The sequence below is a fragment of the Xyrauchen texanus genome, chromosome 16, assembly GCF_025860055.1.
Source record: "Xyrauchen texanus isolate HMW12.3.18 chromosome 16, RBS_HiC_50CHRs, whole genome shotgun sequence".
In the NCBI taxonomy this organism is placed as follows: domain Eukaryota; kingdom Metazoa; phylum Chordata; class Actinopteri; order Cypriniformes; family Catostomidae; genus Xyrauchen; species Xyrauchen texanus.
The window spans coordinates 20,478,680-20,502,165 of record NC_068291.1 but is presented as its reverse complement, the minus strand read 5'-3'; the positions used below and the strand labels follow the sequence as shown (position 1 = coordinate 20,502,165).

Sequence of the window (23,486 nt, the reverse complement as noted above, 5' to 3'; positions counted from 1 at the left end):
CTGCAGTGAAAAGATTTGGCAAAGTTAATTTTAATAAAAAATTGAGAAAGAGAGGCTTCAACAAGTGGGGGGACTTTTACAACAAAGTGATGGAGATGTTCAGTCACAAGGAAAGACGCATGGATTTTGTGTACAAAAAAAGGTAAATTAATATATTTCTTATAATCTGTGTTTTTGATACTATGTCATTGTTTCTCATTAGTCTGAGGCTATGAAGTGATGATCTGGCAATCATGTCCTTCTTGTTTTATGTCTGTTTTATAGATCTAGTGTTAGGGCACAGTGTCTGTTTAAATATATATTAAGGAATGTAGACTGACGTGTTTACGTTAAATTTGCCTTGTGCATTTAGGTTAAGATTGTTGTCTTTGGTGGTCAGATTAGTTAATTGTTGCTGTCCATTCCAGTGGTTCTGAACTGTGGGAAGAGTGACGTGAGGCCTATGATGTTGAAACTATTAACTAGTAACTGGCAATCTTTCATTTTTCTTTTTGTTGTATGTATTAAAACAAGCTCTTCAGGCACTATGGTTCGTTGTAGGATTTAATTTACATAAATATGTTCGGCTCAATATATGACAATCCATAATTTGTGTTACTGTCCTGAATTTAAACCAATTTGGTCATTATTTTCGCCACTGTGACAAAATTGTTTCCATTGACTGGTGGGTTATAAGGCAATAATTTACGTCAATAACATTTTGGTGACATTACACTCACCTGTATATTGTTTTTTGGGCACAGCGTTTAATAATGTGTATTCAAAATATTTGATGCTTGCCCAGTCTCAATGCCCATGGCACGTGCCTTCAGTGGACAAACAGTATATGAAAAACGCAAAAGTCTCCTGTTAGCTAAGGCAATGAAACTCACCTGAAGCAGAGCACGAGAGTGAACTGTTGTCCACACTATCCACTGCGACTATGGATTGTGCTCAGTGTCCTAAAAACTCCGCGTGTGGCATGATGACTGGATTGAAAACGCTCCTTCCATTCATTTTCTTTGACCTGTAATAACCACTGATCTACTGTATATCTATATATATATATTTTTTTTTTCTAGCTTTCTACCTTTTCTAGCTTAAGATATATATCTTAAGCTAGAAAAGGTAGAAAGCTAGAAAAGGCGAGCTTTATCCGAAGCCCCGAACAGATCCGCGTGAGACGGAAGCACTTCAAACAGAGTACCACTGATTTATATATATATATATATATATATATATATATATATATATATATATATATATATATATATATATATATATATATATATATATATAAAAGCTTTTCTAGCTTTTTGGCGACTTTTCTAAATATTTCGCCATTCCTTGTTTTTCGTCCGTCTATTTATTTAAGAATGTAGGAGCCTAAATGCAGTTAATTGATAAATAATTTAATTTATGCGTTACAGTAATTTGCATGATTCATTTTATGTGGAGAAAATATTTACAGTTCGATGCAGTTAATATTTACAGTAATGCAAGGAGTTAATTGTGTTATTCTCTAAAATGTGTGTGGATAATTTAGAGTGTATTTATATTACTTTGGTTGTATTTTAGGAATACTCTCGCGAGAATTAGTGAGGAGAGTTAGTGAAGTTTTTAGTGAAGTTATCTGTGTGAACAGTCAGGCAAGCAGAGAGTGGAGCCACACAGTTTTTTGACCTTTACATTACTTTACCTTTCTCTACTTTTGTGTTGTTAATAATAATTTTTATTTTTCGTAATATTACTGTGCTGCTATTTTTGTGAATAACCAAGTAAATTGATATATTTTTTACGAGTTGTCCTGTGGATTTATTCAAGTGGATGTGGACGAAGGGAGTGGATAAAGCGTCAAGCTAAGGCTTCATTCAGTGGAAACCTACAAAGAATATCCAGCTCTTTTAGCTGCAACAACATGAAGGCAGTCTCTTCATCTGACCAAAAATAAAGGCTCTAGGCATTCGCCATGATACTTTGAATTTGTTTATTTTGCGTTCGGCGTAGTAGGCCTATGGTGTAGCGGGAGAATTGTGGTCCGTGGACGTACCGTCTGAGCATGCGCAAAAATACGCAGTCCGACTTCGTAAAAAACGAGCAGGTAAGGTTTCAGTTGGACTGAAATCGAAATTTTAAAGTGCATGTAAAGGTACCGATTTTCAGTATGTGTCCTTACAGATGGATAATGGGTCTGACCCAGACTGCAGCACTATGGTCAGCCCTTTCACATCACCCCTGTTTACAGACTGGTGGAGGGTCCTCCCACATTTAAAGGCTCTCCTGTAGCCACAGCATCAAAACATTAAGCACATACATCTTATGAGAGTGATTCACTAATTTAGCTGTGTTTACTAAAAATATGTTTCCAACCTATAACACAAAGCAGTGTGAGATTTAATATAAAGAATATAAGAGGTTAAAAGTTCAAATCTAATTTGCTCAAGGGCGGTGAAGGCAGAGACCGCAGGGCTGAGGCAGCACTCCCATGAAGGTTTGGCGACTCTCATTCTGAAACTGTAAGAGGTGTTGGGCTTCAGTCCAAACATGATGGGTGCCATACACTCTGTGATGAAATACTAAAAGTTATTATGAATATTAAGTATGAGTTATTACAAGGTATGTTTCTCAAAATATATGTCTTACTGTAGTATTGGCTAACACATTTTCTCTCATATTTAGACTAGTTATTTAAAACAGATTGAGGCCTCTATGAAAACACATGCCCAAATCCTATTACAGTCACAGTACGTTTGGCAAGAGCACAATAAATGTGGAAACAAATGACACAAAACCCTAAAGGAAATATATAGGTCAGTCAAAGATGCTCTTGTGTAATAACATCTGTATAAGCTATAATTAACTGTGTTCATTTTATTGTTTTATTTTTTGCTTTAATAATTCAAATACTCAAAGAAATGTCTTCTGAGAGAGAAAACTCAAATGTAAATGTTTCTGTACTTGTGTGTTTTTGGGTTCATCTGCTCCACAGAGAAGCTGCAGCTTTCAGGAGGACCATCTCAATGCTTTTTGTCTTCATTAATCTAGCTCAGCTCAATACTATGGTGACTGACCTTACCAATCACAAGCGGATGGAGCTTAATAGAGTTTGCTTAGCTGTAATAATCATGTTCAATTCAAGTTAAGCTCAGTCAACAGAATTTGTGGCATAATATAGATTACCACAAAAATTTGTTTGACTCGTCCGTCCTTTTCTTTAAAAAAAGAGATGGGTTACACTGAGGCACTTACAATTGAATTGAATGGGGCCAATCTGTAAACATTAAAATACTCACTGTTTCAAAAGTATAGCTGCAAGACATTAACAAAAATATCGCTTACTAACCTTTTCTGTGTAAAGTTATAGTCAATATTAAAACTTCCTTGCCATAACAATGTACTGTCAAGAAACCCTAAAACCTTAAAATGACTAAAAATGGCGATTTAAACAACTTTACAGCTCAAATAATTCATGAGTTTTAACAGAAGTGCTTATCTAAAATTATAAGCTTTACATTTCTGTCTTTAACCCCTAACCATTGGCCCCATTCACTTGCATTGTAAGTGTCTCACTGTAACTTACATTTTTACTTATTTTTTTTTTTTAAGAAAAGGAGGGACGAGTCTAAATTATTTTTTGTAGTAATCAACATTATGTCACAAATGCTGTCGATTTTTGTATTTGTATTTTTGAGCTTCACCTGTATTGAACCCGGAATATTCCTTTAAGAAACTAGATGTCAGTTTAGGCATGGACATTTATATGTAATGCAGTCTAATTCTGGTAATATATAAGGCTATTACACAAAATTACAAACAAGGAATACATGTCTTTATATGACAACATGTGTGGTCACTTCTTTCCTGAAATTAGAAGATATCAAACTTCATAACCTAAAAGACAGTGGGATTTGAACACAGTAACACTTTTAGACATGATAAGTTATGCATTAATATTTCAACACAGCCATAACAATGTTATGTTAGGCAGACACTTATCTTGACAAGGGTTGAAAACCAAACCATGGTAAATATCCAGTTATCTAATACCAGCATCCTCTGGTTTATACTCTGATCTTGCTTTTCAGGTGACATTTTGGTAAACTGCACCCTATTGATTTGATCTTAGTAAAGGTTGTGAGTATCATGTAATCAATGTGCCAAGAATAACTAATCAACTAAGACTGTTCCTGGATTAGTGATTAAATTAAAGGATTATGCATTACTTTTTATTCATCACTGAAATGTATTTTAAATAGACCTGATTATGCAGCATAACCAAGGGCATTTTAGAGAAAGCAGCTCTCTGTTTTAAAGGCGGAGTAAAATGTATTAAAAAAGTTTATTTTTAAAAAAAAATATGTATAAAGGTTTTATAGGGAAAGAGAGACTATTTTGTTCTGTTAAAATACTTTCTCCTATCCCACAATAATATGCAGAGACAACTATTAGTAAGCCATTCATAGGTTAATTTTCTTGAAAATTTTAAACACTGTGTTTCTGTGGGGCTATGAAAATTGCTCTATTGGTTTTGAATGACCCACTTAGACCTGCCCCAACAACGTTACTCAACCAATGGCATGAGTTGGGGGCAGGACTTTGTTTGACCAATGGCAGTTTTGAAAACAACGTTTATTTTTGCAATTCCATTTGGTGGTGTAGGAATTACATACTTCAGCTTTAAGAAGATAGCAAACCCTTGCCATATGAGTTATACCCTTTTGTGGGACAGAATTGTACTTTAAAATAAAATAAACAAATGTGTACTTATAGCCTACAGCTTACCATAAAACAAAACTTGCTGGTATTGTACCATCAATAAAGGTAAAAATCTTTTACGGTAAGATGTTTGTAACTACTAAGATATTTGCAATACTACCATTAAACAATGTGATTTCTATTGAATATACACATTCATTTAATCCATATGACAATATAATTGTTTTATCAGTGTAACCTTTTCTAACGTTTCTTTTTCCAGTTTATAACAAAACATTCCTCTAATAAAAAAAATAATTACAATAAAACGATTAAATTGCTTGGGTTCATCATTGACTCCACATACATGTGTCCTTATCCTGATAAGAGAAATTTCCTATAAAGAGGATGATAGTTTAAGTAGGAGTCCACTGCTGTGTGTTTGCCACACAAACACACACACACACACACTCATCTGACTCAGCCAGCTTTACCGTTGCCATGGTGACAGCATTGGCACGACAGTGCGTGCAACCGGTGGACCATTTAACTTTTTCTTTCATTTGCATGAATCACGAGTGTCCAAAGAGTGTCCAGATTGGGAGTATTGCATTCGTTTTAACAGGAGATAAATGCATGGATATCCAGTCTGACCAATGGTAATCTGTTTTAGTTTTATCCTGCACTCACTTTCATCAGTTGGGGATCTATTGTGATGGGATTAAATGACCACATGTCCCCGCTACAAATCTCTCTCTCTCTCTCTCTCTCTCTCTCTCTCTCATCTCTCTCTCTCTCTATCTCTATCTCTCTACCATTTCAGTGCGCCGAGCGGGACAACTGATGACACAAAAGACTCTCTTCCTCCTTAGCGCGGGTTCTTAAAAACTGGAGGTAAACCATTCTAGACCAAATTTAAAACGGACGGTATGTCAAACAATTAACTCGTAATTGATGCAGTCACATTGCATTTTAAATATTTTTGCAATTAAAGAGAGGGGTGCATAAGGAGCAATGGAGCCTTCAACAGATGTGGAGAAACTCTCTGAAAACACCGAAGCTCAAGATATTGATGCGGGTGATCTGCTAGAGCTCAATCAGTTTGATGGGCTTCCCTTTTCCTCAAGATACTATAAACTATTAACCGAAAGAAAAGGTCTGCCGGTGTGGGGAGTGAAATGTGAGTTTATGGACAGTCTGCTCAAAAGCCAGATTGTGATAGTGACTGGAACTGCCAAAACAGGACAAAGCACTCAGGTTAGTTTCTGGATTATATTTGTTGCTGTTTTTGTTAATAATTTATATATATATATATATATATATATATATATATATATATATATATATATATATATATATATATATATATATATATATATATATATATATAATTATTTTGAATATAAAAACTGTATATATATATATATATATATATATATATATATATATATATATATATATATATATATATATATATATATATATATATGAGTATTACTTCTTTTGTTATTTTATTACTTTTGAAGAGCACATATGATGATATGTGTGATTTTTAAATGACCAGATTTCCAAAGGTATATCACATATCATTAACCTTAGCCTACTCATCTCTAAATAACTTGAACTAAACTTTGTACTCAACTGAATAGAAGTGATTGTTAAACTGAATTCAGCTGATCACTTTAAGGCCCTTGAACTTTGATGCATTGCATCAGATACAATGTATTCACCATCTATACTAACTCTGTTAGCATTTAAAGTAGATAGACTACTTAATGTACAGTGTAAAAAGTGGTCACCTGCAATTGTTATCTTAAAGGAATATTCCAGGTTCAATACAAGTTAAGATCAATCGATGGCATTTGTGGCATAATATTGCATAATATTGATTACCACAAAAATAAATGTTGGCTTTAAAAAAAGAAAGAAAAACAAATCTGAGTTCCACTGAGGCACTTACAATGGAAGTGAATGGGGCCAATCTGTTAACATTAAGTACTCAGTATTTCAAAAGTATAGCAATGGAGACTTAAACAATATGCATTTTCACATGATTTTAATATAAAATCACTTACTAACCTTTTCTGTGTAAAGTTATAGCCAATTATACAACTTAATTGTCATGACGATGTAATCTCAACAAACCCTATTATGATAAAAATTATGATTTAAACAACGTTATAGCTCGAAAAATACATGTGATTTAACAGAAGAATAAATATAACATTTCAAGATTCACAATTCTGCCTTTAAACCTCCAAAAAATGTCCCCATTCACTTCCACAGACCTTATTCACTGCAGCACCATCTTTGAATATATTTTATTCATCTTTGATTGACAGGAATGATAACAAGGCTTTGAGGGATAGATGTACAGTCTCTTCAATGGGCTGTACTGCAGTTTAAAGTGTTTTTGGATCGTTCCGCGGGCAAAACATTGAAAAAACATCTTTCCAAGAGCATTTAGACAAAAATCTCCAGACAGCATGAGTTGTGGAAAATCATATGTGATCTAGGAGCTTTTTACAGCTTTATATACGTGCCATTTAAGAGATGGAAGTCTATCCCTCACAGCCTTGTTGTCATTCTCACTGAAAATCAAAGACGCTGTTAGGTTGAATTAAATCCAAGTGCCTCACTCACTGCAACCTACATTTTTGCTTTTTTTTAAGAACAACGGATGAGTTGTGAAAATCAACATAATGCCACAAATGCTTTTGATGGACCTTTTTCCACATCCGCGTGCGCAAAGCGGAAGTCGACATACTTGTCTAAACTTAAATGGCAGTGAATGGGAGACCACTGCAAATACAATTTTTGCTGCAACAGCAAAAGAACAAATCAACAATTATGCTGTCACAGCTTTGCTAAAGAATAAAAATATGTACAGCACTGGATAACAGCAGTAAGAAGAGAGAATTTTCTGTCTCTCACTCAGAAGTTGTGTTAGAAGCCTCATCGCAACTGTGGTAACTCATTTTTTTAAACTTGTTCTCTAAGAGAATAATACAGTATTTATAAGTACAATGTTATACATTTTCACTAAAAGTCTTTTAAAGTGGAAATATAAAAAGTTTGCTACATTTACCTTGCTAAAGAATGCGGAAACCCGTCATAACAGGTGTGTGAAAAGGGTCCATTGATCTTAACTTGTATTGAACCTGGAATAGTCCTTTAAATGTGCACTCTGTAACTTTTGTCTTTGTGTCATCATGGACTTACCTAGCGGATTTGATGCAGCATCATTCAATGAGTGAAAGTGTCCAATAACAGGACGGTTACAGACATTAAGAAAGTAGTATTTGGCTGGTCATGTGATTCTAACATGGCAGCCCCCATGTGAGGACCCTCTCCATGTAGAATAAAACAACTTTTATAAGAGTCTTCATTTTAATATGAGTGCTCATGATTTCCTACATATACTGCAAAATTTCAATTCATGTCTTTTAAAGATCAAGTTTTTTAATGAAGAACAAATTACTGAGTGCACCTTTAAGGAGCTATTTCTAACTGATCCTAAAATTAGTTTTGTAGTATAACCTAATATATTCAGTTTTATTCAGTAATGTAAATATAAATATATATATATTTTTGTGAGTAACATTGTAGCATGTGGTTATCTGTCTTAATCATTATTTAGATCCCTCAGTGGTGTGCAGAGATTTGCCTGTCTGCACAGTATCAGAATGGCATGGTAGTGTGCACTCAGATTCATCAGCAAGGCACGGTGGAACTGGCCCTTCGTGTGGCTGATGAGATGGACGTAAATATCGGCCATGAGGTTGGATACAGCATCCCACTTCAGACATGCTACTCCGCTGACACTGTTTTGAAGTACGTGTATTAGATGTTTAAACTTCTCCAATAACAAAAAGATTGTGCAATATATATTTGGTCATTTTCCCTGGACAGGAACACTCTTTTCACTCTGTTCCACATTTTGCCCCTCCCCCCTTTAATATCACCACACGTGTGTCTCCTTTTCATGGGCGCCTGTCTCGCTAAACAATATAAAAGCTAACAAAAGGCTGATGGGGGTTCAGTCTGAGTGTGTCCACAGCAGCTGCCATGATTCTGTGCTGCCCATATGCTTCATCACATCTTTCAGAGTGGCCAAAAGTCAGTTTGGCAGACAAAGACCTAGAACAGTGATTAGAAGTGCTGAGAGGGCCTGACTTAATGAAAACACTGACCTTAATGAAAAAAACAGACAATTCCCAGAGTAAATGATCATCCAATCACCTCTGCTTGCCTCCACAGTTCATTATTTTATGTTAGATGTTTGTAGATTGTTCTATTGAATATCATCAACAAACTGGCATGATATTCTTTCTTCCGTGGAACACAAAAGGAGATGTTTAGCAAAATAGTCGCACTGCTCTTTTTCAAACAATGAAAGTGAAGAGGCATTGGGGCTGTCAAGGTCCAAAAAAATTAAAACCTTTACATTTTTTGTCTGTTCTTCACACAAAGCTATTGTATGACTTCAGAAGACTTTGAATATTGCATGTAATGTAGGAACAACTTTCATGGTACTTTTAACTTTTTATTAATTTTATTTACGCTTAACAGCCCAAGTCTGCCTTTTACTCTCGTAAGTAAGGGTATTCTTCAAAAATTAACTTTTTTGTGTTCCACTGAAGTAAGAAAGTCATGTGGGTTTAGAATGCAAATAATTATGGAAATTATATTTTTGGATAAAATATATATATATTTAAATTTTTTTGCAGATACTGCACAGATGATGTTTTGCTCCATGAGATGATGTCAGACCCTTTTTTGGAGCAGTATGGTGTGGTGATCATTGATCAGGCCCAAGAGCGCACGGTCAGCACCGACCTGCTCCTTGGACTGCTCAAAGATGTGCTCAACACACGGCCAGAGCTTCGACTGGTTGTCCTCACTGCACCTCACTCTGCAGAGAAACTACTGCGGCACTATGGAAGTGTTCCTCAGATCCGACTGGAAGGGCCGCAAACATGTGAGGTGGTCCACGGTAGTGGGAGAGGAGGTGTGAAAGATTATCTATGCTCTGCTCTCAGACTGGCTCTGGAGATACATCAGAATCAAGACAATGGAGACATTGTGACATATCTGGCAACTGAACAAGTAAAAGACTTTTAGACATTCACTGATGAGATAGTGCTGGACTTTTCACTTTATAATTGATGATGTTTTGTGTGTTTATAATGTTTAATATTGTTTATTGTTAAAATACATTTTCATGCATTATGCTTTATATTTACATTCTGAATCTTTATTATTAAAATTATTAAAATATGATTTGTATTTTATAAAATATTTATTAGAATTTAATTATAATTCAATAAGTAATATTATGACATATAATATTAATACAAATTCATTAATAATAATTATAATTTATTTATAGTTGGAAATGAATTCTTAAGGTTAAATCTTCAGGTAAACCTTGCATTTAAAGTAACAGTTCACCCAAAAATGAAAATTCTCTCATCATTTACTCCCTCATGCCTTTCCAGATGTGTATGACTTTCTTTCTTCTGCAGAACACAAATGAAGACTTTTAAAAGAATTTCCTAGCTCTGTAGGTAAATACAATGCAAGTGAATGTGATATGGTCATATGTATTACATTTATTCTACCTTTCTGTGATTTTTGGATCTTGAAAGGTCTGGTCACCATTCACTTGCATTATATGGACATAGAGCTGAGATATTCTTCTAAAAATCTTCGTTTACAACGTATCTTGCAACTTAAAAGGCAGCGAGAACAAATCATATATTTCACCAATTTGTGTGATCATTGATCATTTTGTGATCAAGGTTTTATGTCTTAATTGAGTAACGCATATGTAATAAATTTGATCTCAACCTTTGGGGGCCCATGCAAAGGGCTGACAATTATTTTAATGGTGCTTTAGTTTTATGTCACATAAATGTCAGCACCCTGCCTTCTTTCGAGAATCTAGCATAGAATTGAAAAAGGTCCCATTTCCATGGTAAAAGAAACTTGTCTTTCTCTTTTCATTTTCCAAGGAGATTGAATGTGCCCATGCCATTTTGCGGAGAGAGGGTGCCAATCTTGCAGTATCTCATGGTGAGCTGGTGCCTGTGTCTCTGTGCCCTGAGCAAGGAGACAGTCTCTCAGTACTCTCTGAGGAAAGCAAGAGCAGGAGGGTTTTCCTCACCTGCAGCCCCAGTGAGGATCTGTTCTGGGCCGTACACAGCATTCGCTTTGTGATTGATGCTGGAGTGCAAAAAAGATATGTACGTAGTGCTTATATATTTTGCTTTTGTCTCTTCAGATATATTGACTGTTCCCTTATGAATGTATATGTTATGAGCTCTAAATTACATATGCATTGTGTTGTTTTACTGTGACAGGTGTACAACCCTAGAATCAGAGCCAACTCAATTGTAATTCGATCAATCAGCAAGAGCCAAGCAGAGAGCCGCAAACAACTTGCAGGGCCAACAGGTGAGCACTTGCATTCTAAATGCATTCTAAAAAGCTGAATACTCAATGTGTGAGAAATCAAACAGATAATTCAATAACAAGCAAAATAGAAGTACAATGCAGGGACTGTTGTTATCTATTTGATATTTGCACATCTTATTAGGACCTTACCAATAAAATCTGCTGGTCTGGTCTGGTTTGCTGTTTAAGAGGGGTTTTGGGCACTTATCAGCTGGTCAGGCTGGGAGACCAGCAGGGATCGGGTTGATACCAATCAATAAAACCTAGAATTTGTTTTATATCGACTTAAAATATTGTCACATAACTTTATGTTAATTTTAACTGCAGGACATTTGCCACTGTTTTGTGCAGATCTATGTGCTGTAGCATTTGGCTCTCTTATCCAAGTTGTTTCTTTTCCACAGGCAAGTATTTCTGTTTGTATCAAGAGGACACACCTCTTCCTGCTGTGAGTGTTCCTCACATTCTTGAATCTGACATCACTTCCACGGTGCTCTTCCTAAAACGCATGGAAATTGCTGGCCTGAGTCACTGTGACTTCATTGACAGACCAGGTGAGATTCTTTGTGTATAATCAGTTCTTTTTTCTGTTGCTATAGAGTTTCTACGGTTTCCTGGATAATTGCTAGGGTGTCACTAGGTGGTTGCTAGGTGATGGTGATTGCCCCATTGTACTGGTATTTTTAAGTAATCGACTGCCTCAGGGCTCTGATCAGAGAGTCACATTTTTACTGAACATATGCACAGATACAGACAGATTATTTTATGAAATGAATAAAGAAATATTGGAATTAACATTAGTTCTCTGTGTGCTTTGTTCTTGGTTATTACAATCACCATCAATGTCAAACAATCTTAATATGGCATGAAATAATACCTTCAATAGCTCAAATTGCACCATAGAACATTTAATGAAATATAAATTACGTTACTACTTTAGAATATAATCAAATATGCTTGATACTTGCTCCAATATAACATCTAAATTCAGGTACATAACATTATTTTCAAATATGTCTCAATAATTCGGCTAAACAACCAAGTATAGCTGCTTTACCAACGGGCTAAGTAGAAGACACGTGCACCAGAATAGAACTCCAGTTTAACAATACTGTCATTATATAATCCAGTCTACACATTCAAAATGTCAAAACATTTGATCGATTTACCACTGAAAGGAAATAAATGCAATGATTGACACTTACATTGTCTTTGATTAATCTCTGTGTCAGATGACAGTGTTAATCTGTGAACGTGCGTGAACAAATATAACTGCTTAACTGTTAAGCAAGTTCTGTTGCGTAACTTGCATTGTGAATACACCATTAATGTAGCAGCGGGCGGTGCGCTATTCATTGACGTGTAACGTCTGTGGATGTAGAACTGTCCTAATAAGTCTACAATGTGAAAAATTCACAACAGCCTCCACCACATTCACATCAGCCGCCCCCAAGTACTTCTTCTGTTCTCACACATCCATCCTCACTGACAATAGTCTTAGTAATACCTCCAATGGGCCATTGAGCTCTAGGGAGTTGTGGATCGATTATCAAGACAACTGATTCTACTACCAGAGCTCCTGATACTCTATGCCACTTTTGGCGTCTCTGGAGCATGGGCAAATAGTTCCTTGTATACAGGATCCAGAATTGGTCCACAAGGTTTTGACAGTAGCACCATCTCCACCGGCCAATATCTCCTGGTACATAGGCCACTTGAGGTAGTGATGCATCCCGCCACCCCATGAGGAGACTGTTAGGCCTAATGGGATTGTGATCTGCAAAATCTGCTGAAGTATATCCTAGGAGTTTCAAATTCAGAATGCACTCAACCTCTATTAAGACTGTAGACATGACATCTTCAAAGACATTAATGGACGCCTTAATGGAGTAGACCTCTCGCTCCCAAACACCTCCAAAGTGAGGGGTATTAGGTGGGTTAAATTTAAAGAGGATCTGTCGGTTTGCTAGCTGCTCTTTTTTTAGCTGTGGTTCCATTGTTGCGAAAGTTTCTCGCAGTTCTCTCTCTGCACTGTGGATGTTGGTGCCACAATCTGACCTGATCTCTTTCGGTCGGCCACGTCTTGCTATGAATTGTTGAAGAGCAAGAAGGAAGACATCCACATTCATGAAGTTGAGGAGTTCAATGTGGATAGCTCTCGTTGTGAGACATTTAAAGATAGCACCCCAGCTCTTCTCAGTCCTTCTGCCTATCTTGACAAAATAAGGTCCGAAACAGTCAACTCCAGATGAATAGAAGGGTGGACAGAGAAGTCTGAGCTGCTCAGGCAGAAGATCTGCCATCTGTGGTACCTTGGGCTGAGCTCTCCATTGTTGACAGGATGGGTAGTTTAGTGTTTGACAGCTTGACACCCTCGCAAGACCTAGTACTGTCTCCGAATCTTGGCATACACTCATTCTGTGCCTGAATGCAACAAACGTTCATTAAACTCTTAAATGAGATGTTCTGTAGCTGGATACTTTGGATCCAGCACAGTGGGATGTATTTGTTTATATCTATGTTCTCCTGCCTCTGCAATCTTCCTCCAACTCTGAGGATGTTGGTTACTGGATCCCACTCTGGAGAAAGACAGATTAGCCGACTGTTGTTGGGAATGGGTTTCTGTGTAGGGAAGCTTTAAGTTTGACACCTTCTCAGCAGTACAGCTTCTGCCTCTCGATGACTAATGAGCTGATTGTTTGAAGGATCCTCTGCCACCCCTTGAAAGGCTTGCAGAGTCGCTTCTACAAGTTCCTTCTAAGTACTGAACTGGGTGGCATCTGGCAGGGAAGAGACTGGTTCCAGAGCAGTTAAGCAGCAGAAGGTGAGACCTTTCAGTTCATATGCCCCCTTTATCATCACAGGTTCAGGTCTTTTCGGCTAGTATTCTTGACTCAAGTTTTAGGAATGATGGCCCCATATTCCATCGACCAGGCTCAACAAGACTTTGAAGAGGTTACCTCCTGTTGTGTCTTCAGCTGGAATTTGTTGGGTATTCACATACCGCCAAGCATTGTGGTCTGTCAATTCTTGTATTTTTTCTTGTATCTTGTATCTTGTATTCTGATGGATGGAGAGTGTCATCTCATCCTTCAAAATCTTTGCCAGCTGAGCTCGAGCTAATGCTGCACAGAGCTCCAGGTGGGGCATGAACTGCTACCTCTATGAATTACATCTTCTGTGTGCACTGTTAGGGAAGCCATTGCCCCTTATGCCCGTTCTGAGGTTTTGCAGAACACATGGAGGTCGTACTCTCATTGTGCATCATTGGTAGGTGCTGGTGAGCAGCAGCAGGGAATTGATATTGCATTAAGATGCTTCAGCTCACTCTCCCAAGTGTTCCAGGCAGCTTGAAGATCTGGAGGTAAGTCTGAGTCATCCCAGTCCCTCTCTTTTTCCCACAGGTGTTGGATGAGCACATTGGCTCATGTGGTCAAAGGCACAATGTAGCCCTGGCGATCATATTGAGTTGCTAACACTGCATGTTGAATAGGATGATGATAATAGCCTAGGGTGTCAGCTGCACATTTTCACCTGAGGCATAAGGTGGGTTCCATTGGGTCAGTCCTATTCTGCCCAATCCACTGTTCTGCAGCTGAGGACCTTGCTTCGGTGGGCATATGGGCTATCACTGTTGGCTGGTTACTAGCCCACTGTCTGGTTGAATCCTCCCTCTGCTAACAGGCTGCGCAATTGATTGATGGTTAGCTTGGCCACAGATGCATCTGGGAAGCTTGCCAGGTTATTGTCTACATAAAAACTCTGCTGCACTGTTTGTAAAGCACATGGGTAAGTCTCTTGGTGATTGGAGGCTGAAAGCTCAAGACAAGTCTATGCTTAGTAAACTATAAAAAAAAAAACTGTAAAAAAATAAATAAAAAAATGTTTAGTTTCAAATGATGCAACATCAGTTGTTTGCATCTAAAATGTGGCTGAATAACGTTAAATGATGTTTGCCCCCTTCCACATTATTAAACAATAATTATCTGAGGTGAACTTTCAAGCCAAGCTTTCAGTATCACGTCAGTAGGCCTACATCATCAAGTGTGGTTGTGGTTAACGTGACAGATGAAGAAAGTACAATTTAGACAAATATCAATAAAAAACAAATTATTGAAGGATCAGAAGTGAAAGACTGAAGGACACAGTGTATATTTTTGCTCAATGAATAAGTGGAGGATGGAGTTGCTCTTCACATATGATGAGTTGATCTGTTAGCTGAAATGAGGCCCTCCATTTTTTTATTAATTGATCAGTCTGTACATGATTGATTTGTTATATTCTTTTATATCAACAAGTGTTTGCTTGGAAAGATTTAAATCGTTATTTATCAAGACTTAGAGATATCATGAAGAGCTCATCTGTGCATATAGGAGCATAATCATCAGTTGTTAAAGGGTAACTAAACACCTGCTCAGAGTCTGACTCCACCCACTAGAAATATTTGAAAATGCTGAAAAAGTGGGCAGACCCCGGCGGGGATAGAGGGAACGAACCGAGTGCGGGGCTGAGCGGGGGGTGGGGGGGGCACCTGAGACTCGTAGTGACGGATTAATTGACAGCTGCTGTCAGACTCTATGTTATTATTATTCCTCACACGGTCGCAAGACGACATGTACATGAATCTGGCATGGTGAGCTGGAACCTGCTTACGTCAGCTGTCACCGATTACGTCACGAGTACCGCAAACAGCCAATAGGAAAATGCAACTGCAGTAGCCACCGTTCAACCTGAAGAGGGCAGCACTCAGACGTTTTACACCATATATTGTAGAATTAAAACACTTTATACACAAATGTCAAAACAATTACTTGAATCAATGACCAGTACTAATAAAGCCCCATGCTTACAGATCATTAACTAAAAAAAGTTGGTTTGCTTTTTACCCCGGGGAACTTTATAATAAAAACATCCTGTCCCATTTGTAGGATGTGTACCTTTATATAACTTCTGTGACTGTCTATCCTATCGTCTTCAGTCAGTTATTCAGATGCTCCCAAACAGATGATTTAAGCCCCTATTTATGGTTATGAGACTGGTAGATCGAATTCCTTTCTTATATTTTGGAGTTCGTAACCAGTACAGCACAAGCGCAAGAGATCTTCACTTTTAGGCTTACAGTGAAAATCTCCTTTATTATATTATTAATTTATATATTACATATATAGTATTTTTGGCATATAAAAAATTTCTGGTCTTAAATAACCATGCCATTTTTAATCATGGTTAATGGTGAAACTGTATAATGACGACATAACTAAACACCATCAGTCATTTTAGTCCCGTTACAGTTGCTTATGGTAAAGTGAATGTGTGCCCCCCTAGGAATGTCAAATGCTCCTCTAAGTAATTAATCTTGGCGCCGACACTGTGTACAGGTGTGCCTAATAAAGTGCTCAGTGAGTGTTTATGTTTCCAACACATTCAAGATATTCAGTCATTCAAACACTTGGGCTATTTATCTGATCAGTCCATCTCTGAGAGACCTGAACACAAACAAGCTGTTTGCAAATCACTGTTTACAGCAGCCAAGCAAATCTGGGATCGGCCCGGTTCTCTTGGCTCACAGTATGGGTACAGATGGGCCTATCCTGTGTGCTGCTGGTATTAAGAGGTGGTGAGCCGTGCTTTAGCTGAGCCGACAGCACTCTGACTGGGTTCATTGTTCTAGAGATAACCTGCTTCCATAACACCCTCCAGTCAGATGAGCAGGCACATCATTAGTGGAGCTACGACAACAGAATTTCTGTGAAAGCATAATGGTGTGATGAACTAGATGAACTTGAACTGATGATGGACTAGAGGAAATATGTGAGGTGCTTTTGTTATGCAGCCTCAGCTAAAACTACAAATTTCTCAGTGTGTATTGTCTGTTTACTGCAACATAGTAGTGTCTGTACTGTCACAGTACTTAACTATATTGAAATGTATTATTATGAAGGGTTATTGTGAAGTCAATTATTATGAGCGTTATTATGAAGTTAATTGTTTTAATATGCAAATCCCATGGAGAGGAGTTTCCTGTTGTTTTGTTCACAATATCTGCTTAATTTGTCTAGCTTCTTCCAAATGTTTTCCCACCCTTTTAAAAGTTGAAAAGCCTATTTATTTAGCTTTCCTAACTATATATTTAATGTAGCAATGTTGCATTTTTCTTTCTTTTGCTATATAGCTTAGTTTTTTCCTCACTGTCCGCAACCATAACAGACCTGCAACCCTTCTTGGGGTCACAACCAACTAGTTAAGAACCTCTGTTACACTTTATTTTTGCAATATTGAAACTATTTGGTATATTTTTTTTCTACATTAAATTAATGCCACATTTTAAAAGGTTGAGTTTGTTGATTGTATATCTCTTAAAGGAATATTCCAGGTTCATTAAATAATTTCAACTCATTTTTGGAGGGTTTAAATGCAGAAATTTGAAACGTATAACTTTATAAAAGCATACATTAATTCTTCTGTTAAAACTACTCCTGTGTTATTTGAGCTGTAAAGTTCTTTAAATCATAATTTTACAGTCATTTTAGGGTTTTAGGGTTTGTTGACATTACATAGTCTTGGCAATGAGGTAGTAAAAATAGCTATACCTTTACACATAAAAGATTTTATCACACTAAAATCATGTAAACACTGATATTATTTACATCTTGTGGCTATACTTTTGAAACAGTGAGTATTTTAACGTTTACGGATTGGCCCCATTCACTTCAATTGTAAGTGCTTCACTCTAAACAAGATTTTAGCTTCTTCTTTTAAAAAAATAAATAAAAAAAGGAGAGGCATGTCAAAATAAATGTTTGTGGTAATCAATATTATGCCACAAACATAATCAATATTATGCCTCGATTGAGCTTAACTTGTACTGAACCTGGAATATTCCTTGAACATAATTTTTTCTCCTTTTTTTAGCTTGTCAAGATTCCTGAAATGTTCATGTATTATTTGAAGGGGATACCTGCTGTGGAATGTGTCTGTGTGCCACTGAGTGCATTGAATATTTTAAAATATATTACATTTTAATTCACTCCCCTTTAGATCCAGAAGGTCTTATGCAAGCTTTAGAGGAGCTTGACTATCTTGCAGCATTGGATGATGATGGGAATCTGTCTGAGATTGGAATTATCATGTCAGAGTTTCCTCTGGAGCCACAGATGGCTAAGACTTTGCTTGCGTCTTGCGAGTTTGACTGTGTGCTTGAAGTGCTGACCATCGCTGCCATGCTAACAGGTAGTCCCTTTTAAACAGTTTTACGGTTCACCTGGTTTACCTATCCACCTTTTCTTGTTCCATGATCCATAACGGAAACATGTTTTTGTTTTCCCGTCTCTGGTGTTTTCACTTGCATAGGCATATGTTCTTGGTGGATAATGTGACATTTAGCTTACTAAATTTGTCAGGAAAATGTTTTGGTGCATGTTCTGTGCTGATTTGCTGATTTGAATTCTACAGAATGAATTGAAATCCACGGAGCTTATTTGTAGCATAATCAAATTCCATTTATTTGCAAGTTCAGCTAGTTCTGCTGGGCCTTTAAATAACAATTACACATTTTATTGATTGTAAATATTTTTCTTAACTTTTTTCTTTCTTATTTAGCTCCGAGCTGTTTTATTACACCACCAGTTGAGTTGACACAGAAAGCCTTACTATGCCATCAGAGGTTCCAGCATGCTGAGGGAGACCACTTTACCCTTATAAACATCTATAATGCCTACAAATATGCTAATGAAGGGCCATGTAAGTTTAATTTGTGTATCAAATAAATTATAGAATTAGCCTATAAACATCTGTAATTAATATGCAAACCTTTTATTTGAGAATCGTCATTATTATTAATCAAACGGCTGCATTTCTCAAAAGCATCGCAAGATTAAGTTGATCATAAAGACCACTGGCACCAATGGTTTCTAAGTTCTACTTAGACATATGCTGCTTTTGGGAAACCAAGCTCAGGACAGTGGGGTGAATTTTGGTATTTAGGCCCCTTTATGTACAAACAAAAGTTTCCCATTATTTTGCCGAAGCCTCAATGTACTGTACCTAATCAAGAATGTTCATTTACACTTTTACATCAGTCTCAATGTGTCAGACTGCAAAAACTTAATTTATTCATTTAAGTTTCACATTAGTTGAGGAACCCTTTCTAATGCAGACATCTGCACTGTCTTTCAGACTCTCGTGTGGAACGCTGGTGTGAAGATAATTTCCTCAGTCTGGCTGCTCTTCAAACAGCTAATGCGATTCGATCTGAGCTAACAGAAATTCTGAAACATTTAGAGCTGCCATTGTCCCTTCCAGCCTTTGGCTCTAAAAGCAACACTCTGAACATCAAACGTGCACTACTTGCTGGCTTCTTCATGCAGGTATGCATACAGAAATAACATAACATACTGTACGTAACAATATTTTAAAAATACATACTTTGGAAACATCCATGGTTACTAGAGTGTCTCCCTAATAAGCATCCCTAAAATTAAATCTGAACAAGAAAGTGGATTAAAAGGGAAAATCTCCCTTTCAAATTCACTGAGATGAGACAAGCCAGTGAAAATCAGGAGTAATTCTCACTCAAATAATTGCTTTAGGATATGAAAATCTATTATTAAGCCAGATTAGTAAATGGCATAGTGCATTTCACATTTCTAAGTGTGTTCAAAGCTTTAAAAAGGCCTTACTACTAAAACACTGTCTCTATGCATTCCTAATGCATTTCCCATTGTTTAATCTCTATGTGGCATATTCCAGGTTGCAAGGGACATTGACGGGTCAGGGAATTACTTCATGCTAACACATAAACATGTGGCTCAGATTCACCCACTGTCTGGCTATGGAACCGAGATGCACAAGAAGAACCTGCCAGAGTGGGTTCTGTACCATGAGCACACACTTTCCGAGAACAACTGCATCAAATCCGTCTCCCAGATCTCAGCACACGAGTGAGTCTTTGGAACAATTTGTGCTTTGTGGGTTTAGACGATGAAATAAAATGAGAATTACTGCTTACAATAAAGATGCTGAAAAACCACTATGAAAAATGACTTTATAATTTTACCCTCTTTTGTTATAATATATCTCCAAAACAAAAGCTTCTGTCAAACTGATAATACTTTGCAGTAGTTCACCGGCTTACCTGCTTGTGGGACAGAAGTGTAACACTTTGCCACAGCACAGAAAGAAGAAAAAGGCTGAACCTACAAAAGATCACCCTGCTTATAGAAGTTTAGCTCAATTGACAGCATTTACCACAAAACTTTATTTTAACTCACCCCTCTTTAAAAAAAAAAAATTGATAAATTGATAAAGACGCTGGTTACCACCCCTGGAGTTCGCTAGTTTGAATCCCAGGGCATGCTGAGTGACTCCAGCCAGGTCTCCTAAGCAACCAAATTAGCCCAGTTGTTAGGGAGGGTAGAGTCACATTGGGTAACCTACTCGTGGTTGCTATAATGTGGTTCGTTCTCGGTGGGGCGCGTGGTGAGTTGAGCGTGGATGCTGCGGTGGATGGCGTGAAGCCTCCACACGCGCTATGTCTCCGTGGCAACGCACTCAACAAGCCACGTGATAAAACGCATGGGTTGATGGTCTCAGACGCAGAGGCAGCTGGGATTCGTCCTCTGCCACCTGGATTGAGGCGAACCACTACACGACCATGGGGACTTAAAAAGCGTATTGGGAATTGGGCATTCCAATTTGGGAGAAAAAGGGGAGAAAATCCCCCCCAAAAAAGCTGGGTTACAGTGAGGCACTTAGAATGGAAGTGAAAGGGGCCAATCCATAAACATTAAAATACTCATTGTTTCAGAAATATAGCTGCAAGATGTAAACAATTTATATGTTAACATGATTTAGGTGTGATAAAATTGCTTACTAACCTTTTCTCTACAAAGTTATAGTAAATTTTGCAACTTGACAATGATGATGTAATGTCAACAAACCCTAAAACGACTGTAAAAATTGTGATTTCAACACCTACTCCTACACCTACAGTACTCTTATAAATTATAAACTTCACATTACTGCCTTTAAACCCTCCAAAAATTGGTCCCAATCACTTCCATTGCAAGTGCCTTACTGTAACCTAGATTTTATGTGGTAATCAACATTAGCCTATGCTTCAAATGCTATCAACTGTTATTAACTTTTAATGAAACATGATCTTAAAGTGTAGTTATTAGTTAAAGTTATAAACAAATATTTTTATAAAATAAATTAAAATAAAACTGAATTTATTTGAATTGGTGCTTGTTTTTAAAAGTTTAGGATGCAAATTTGTAATCTGTGAAAGTGTCTCCTATAAATATCAGGACACATTTTGTGCTTTTGTTGTTTACTAATAAGAATTACAGTCTTATCATGTAAAATAGTAATTTGTAAATAATTAATCATTAATAATCTCTTGATAATACATTTAAATTGGCTTACAAATTCCAGTTTACAAAATTGCTGAGCTAAATTTCTTGGGCCAATATTGAATATAAAACATTGTTTATAGCCTTTTTAACAATAGAAATAAGTGTATTCTTTCTTTGCTGATGCATTTTGAAATGGGACATTCTGATTTTCTGGATTTGTTTCTGTTTGCTTCTGGCAGGTTCATTCAGATAGCACCACAGTACTTCTTCTACAACCTGCCACCTAGTGAGAGTAAAGACCTACTGCAGCATATTATAGATCATGGATCAGCTGCCCCATCTAAAGGAAAAAGAAAATCACAGACCTCCAGTGGCCCTGCCAATGAGGAGCAGGCCCATGAGCGTTGTACCATACAGTGACTGTGGAAATAGTATACCTTGTCGCTGTTAACTTACTATGACAACAAACAGTTGCTCATCTACTCATCTGTTACACAGTACCCATGGAATTTCTGAAGCAAAACGAGGCATCTCACTCAATAAGACTGACCAATTTAATTTGATTGATTAAATCAATAATAATGAAAAGAAAAGAAATGAAAATTATCTTGTATTAAACAGCAATTCAGTTTTCTTCTATTTATAGACCTGACAATTAAATCTGCTGAGGAAATAGCCATTTAAATAACCTACTGCTGTGCAGTAGTTAATGAATAAGCTGTCATTGACTTTGTCTAAAATGTCCTTAATAAACTGTAGCTACTAGTTAGCATTTTTAAATTGTGTATATATATATATATATTGGCTTAATAAAATTAGCATGTGATCTAGACATCAGGTATCATCAGGATAAGTGCTGTAGTACTATTAATTATGGTTTACCTTTTTGCATTGCTTCAGCTTCCAATTGGTTTAATTTAGTGCAGCAGAGCTGTAATTCAATTTATGTAAAGATATTTGCAAGTAGGAGTAGTCAAAAGATATTTGTATTTATTTTGAAGCCATTTGCTCACTTACGTTTTTTTTATATAATTTTAATTTCACCATGCTTTATTGTTAAAAAGTAGTGTTTAATATGTTTTTCAGGAAGTGTCAAAATGTTTGCATCTCAACATGCCTATAATAAATGTGTTTACTTGTGGCCACAATAGTTTGCCATTTCTATGTTTATGTTTTTAAAAGTTCTTGTTCATATCAGGTCCCAAATATTCTGAATAACTAGCCATTAGCCAACTAATACTCCAATCTTAAAGACCATTGATTTTCCTCTCTGTTTCACATTAAACTGAACTCTTTGCAATAAGGTTTTATTTGTTAACATAAACTAGCAATGAACAATAGCCTACTTTTACAGCATTTATTAATCTTGGTTAATGCTAATTTTAACCCTTGAGCACTGTTCGTTTGTGATACACACTTGTGATGTTAGCGGGTAAAAAATGAACCTAACATACATGTGTAATATTTTCCCTTTTTTTAAAGATATTTAATAACATACATTTTTCCAAAGGGATTTTATGGTATTTAGTGCTTATTTAGCTTTAGATAACTAAATTACATCATTCATTTTCATATAAAACAAGCACATTTTATGTTATCTTCACTTCAATAAAAAAAACAAAAAACGTAATTTCAGTAAATTGAAAGTGTCAAAACGTCACAATTTGTCATGCATTTGGGCTCTCTGGTGACATCTGCTGAAATAAAAACCACAATGACATGAAATAACTATGTTCAGTAGATGACTTCAGTGCTCCATGCATTGTGTGATCTCTATAAACTCATGTTCTAACAAACTTAATTTCTAGATATTATCACAAGTTATGCATTGGATTTATATTAAGACATTATAAAACATATTGTATTTGTCAAATTTAAGCTTTTTTTCTAAACCACTTGGTTTATTGGGTCAGATGATGTGTTTTTATTTTTTTCTCCCCAGTTTGGAATGCCCAATTCCTAATGCGCTCTAAGTCCTTGTTGTGGCATAGGTTACCC

The 23,486-nt window shown here is 36.6% G+C and overlaps 1 protein-coding gene across 2 annotated transcripts; it reads left to right on the top strand.

Annotated features, from left to right (window-relative positions):
• The first annotated feature begins 5,249 nt into the window (after positions 1-5,249).
• Positions 5,250-22,623, top strand: LOC127657214 (putative pre-mRNA-splicing factor ATP-dependent RNA helicase DHX32). 2 transcript variants are annotated; one of them, XM_052145913.1, is made up of 13 exons: positions 5,250-5,333; positions 5,498-5,568; positions 5,669-5,931; positions 8,315-8,508; positions 9,405-9,783; positions 10,692-10,922; positions 11,040-11,133; positions 11,538-11,687; positions 18,172-18,363; positions 18,733-18,873; positions 19,309-19,499; positions 19,882-20,072; positions 21,728-22,623. In XM_052145913.1, exons 3-13 carry the CDS (start codon positions 5,689-5,691, stop codon positions 21,906-21,908), a joined length of 2,187 nt encoding a protein of 728 aa, XP_052001873.1. In that variant the 5' UTR covers positions 5,250-5,333; positions 5,498-5,568; positions 5,669-5,688; the 3' UTR covers positions 21,909-22,623. The 2 variants fall into 2 exon arrangements, with proteins under 2 accessions (XP_052001873.1, XP_052001872.1); XM_052145912.1 differs by having other exon boundaries at positions 5,498-5,931.
• Positions 22,624-23,486: the final 863 nt, after the last annotated feature.

Coding starts and splice junctions, on each gene's coding strand:
- LOC127657214 (XM_052145913.1), top strand. CDS start 5,689: ATGGAGCCTTCAACAGATGTGGAGAAACTCTCTGAAAACACCGAAGCT. Junction 18,364..18,732: donor CATCGCTGCCATGCTAACAG/GTAGTCCCTTTT, acceptor TTTCTTATTTAG/CTCCGAGCTGTTTTATTACA. Junction 19,500..19,881: donor TTGCTGGCTTCTTCATGCAG/GTATGCATACAG, acceptor GGCATATTCCAG/GTTGCAAGGGACATTGACGG.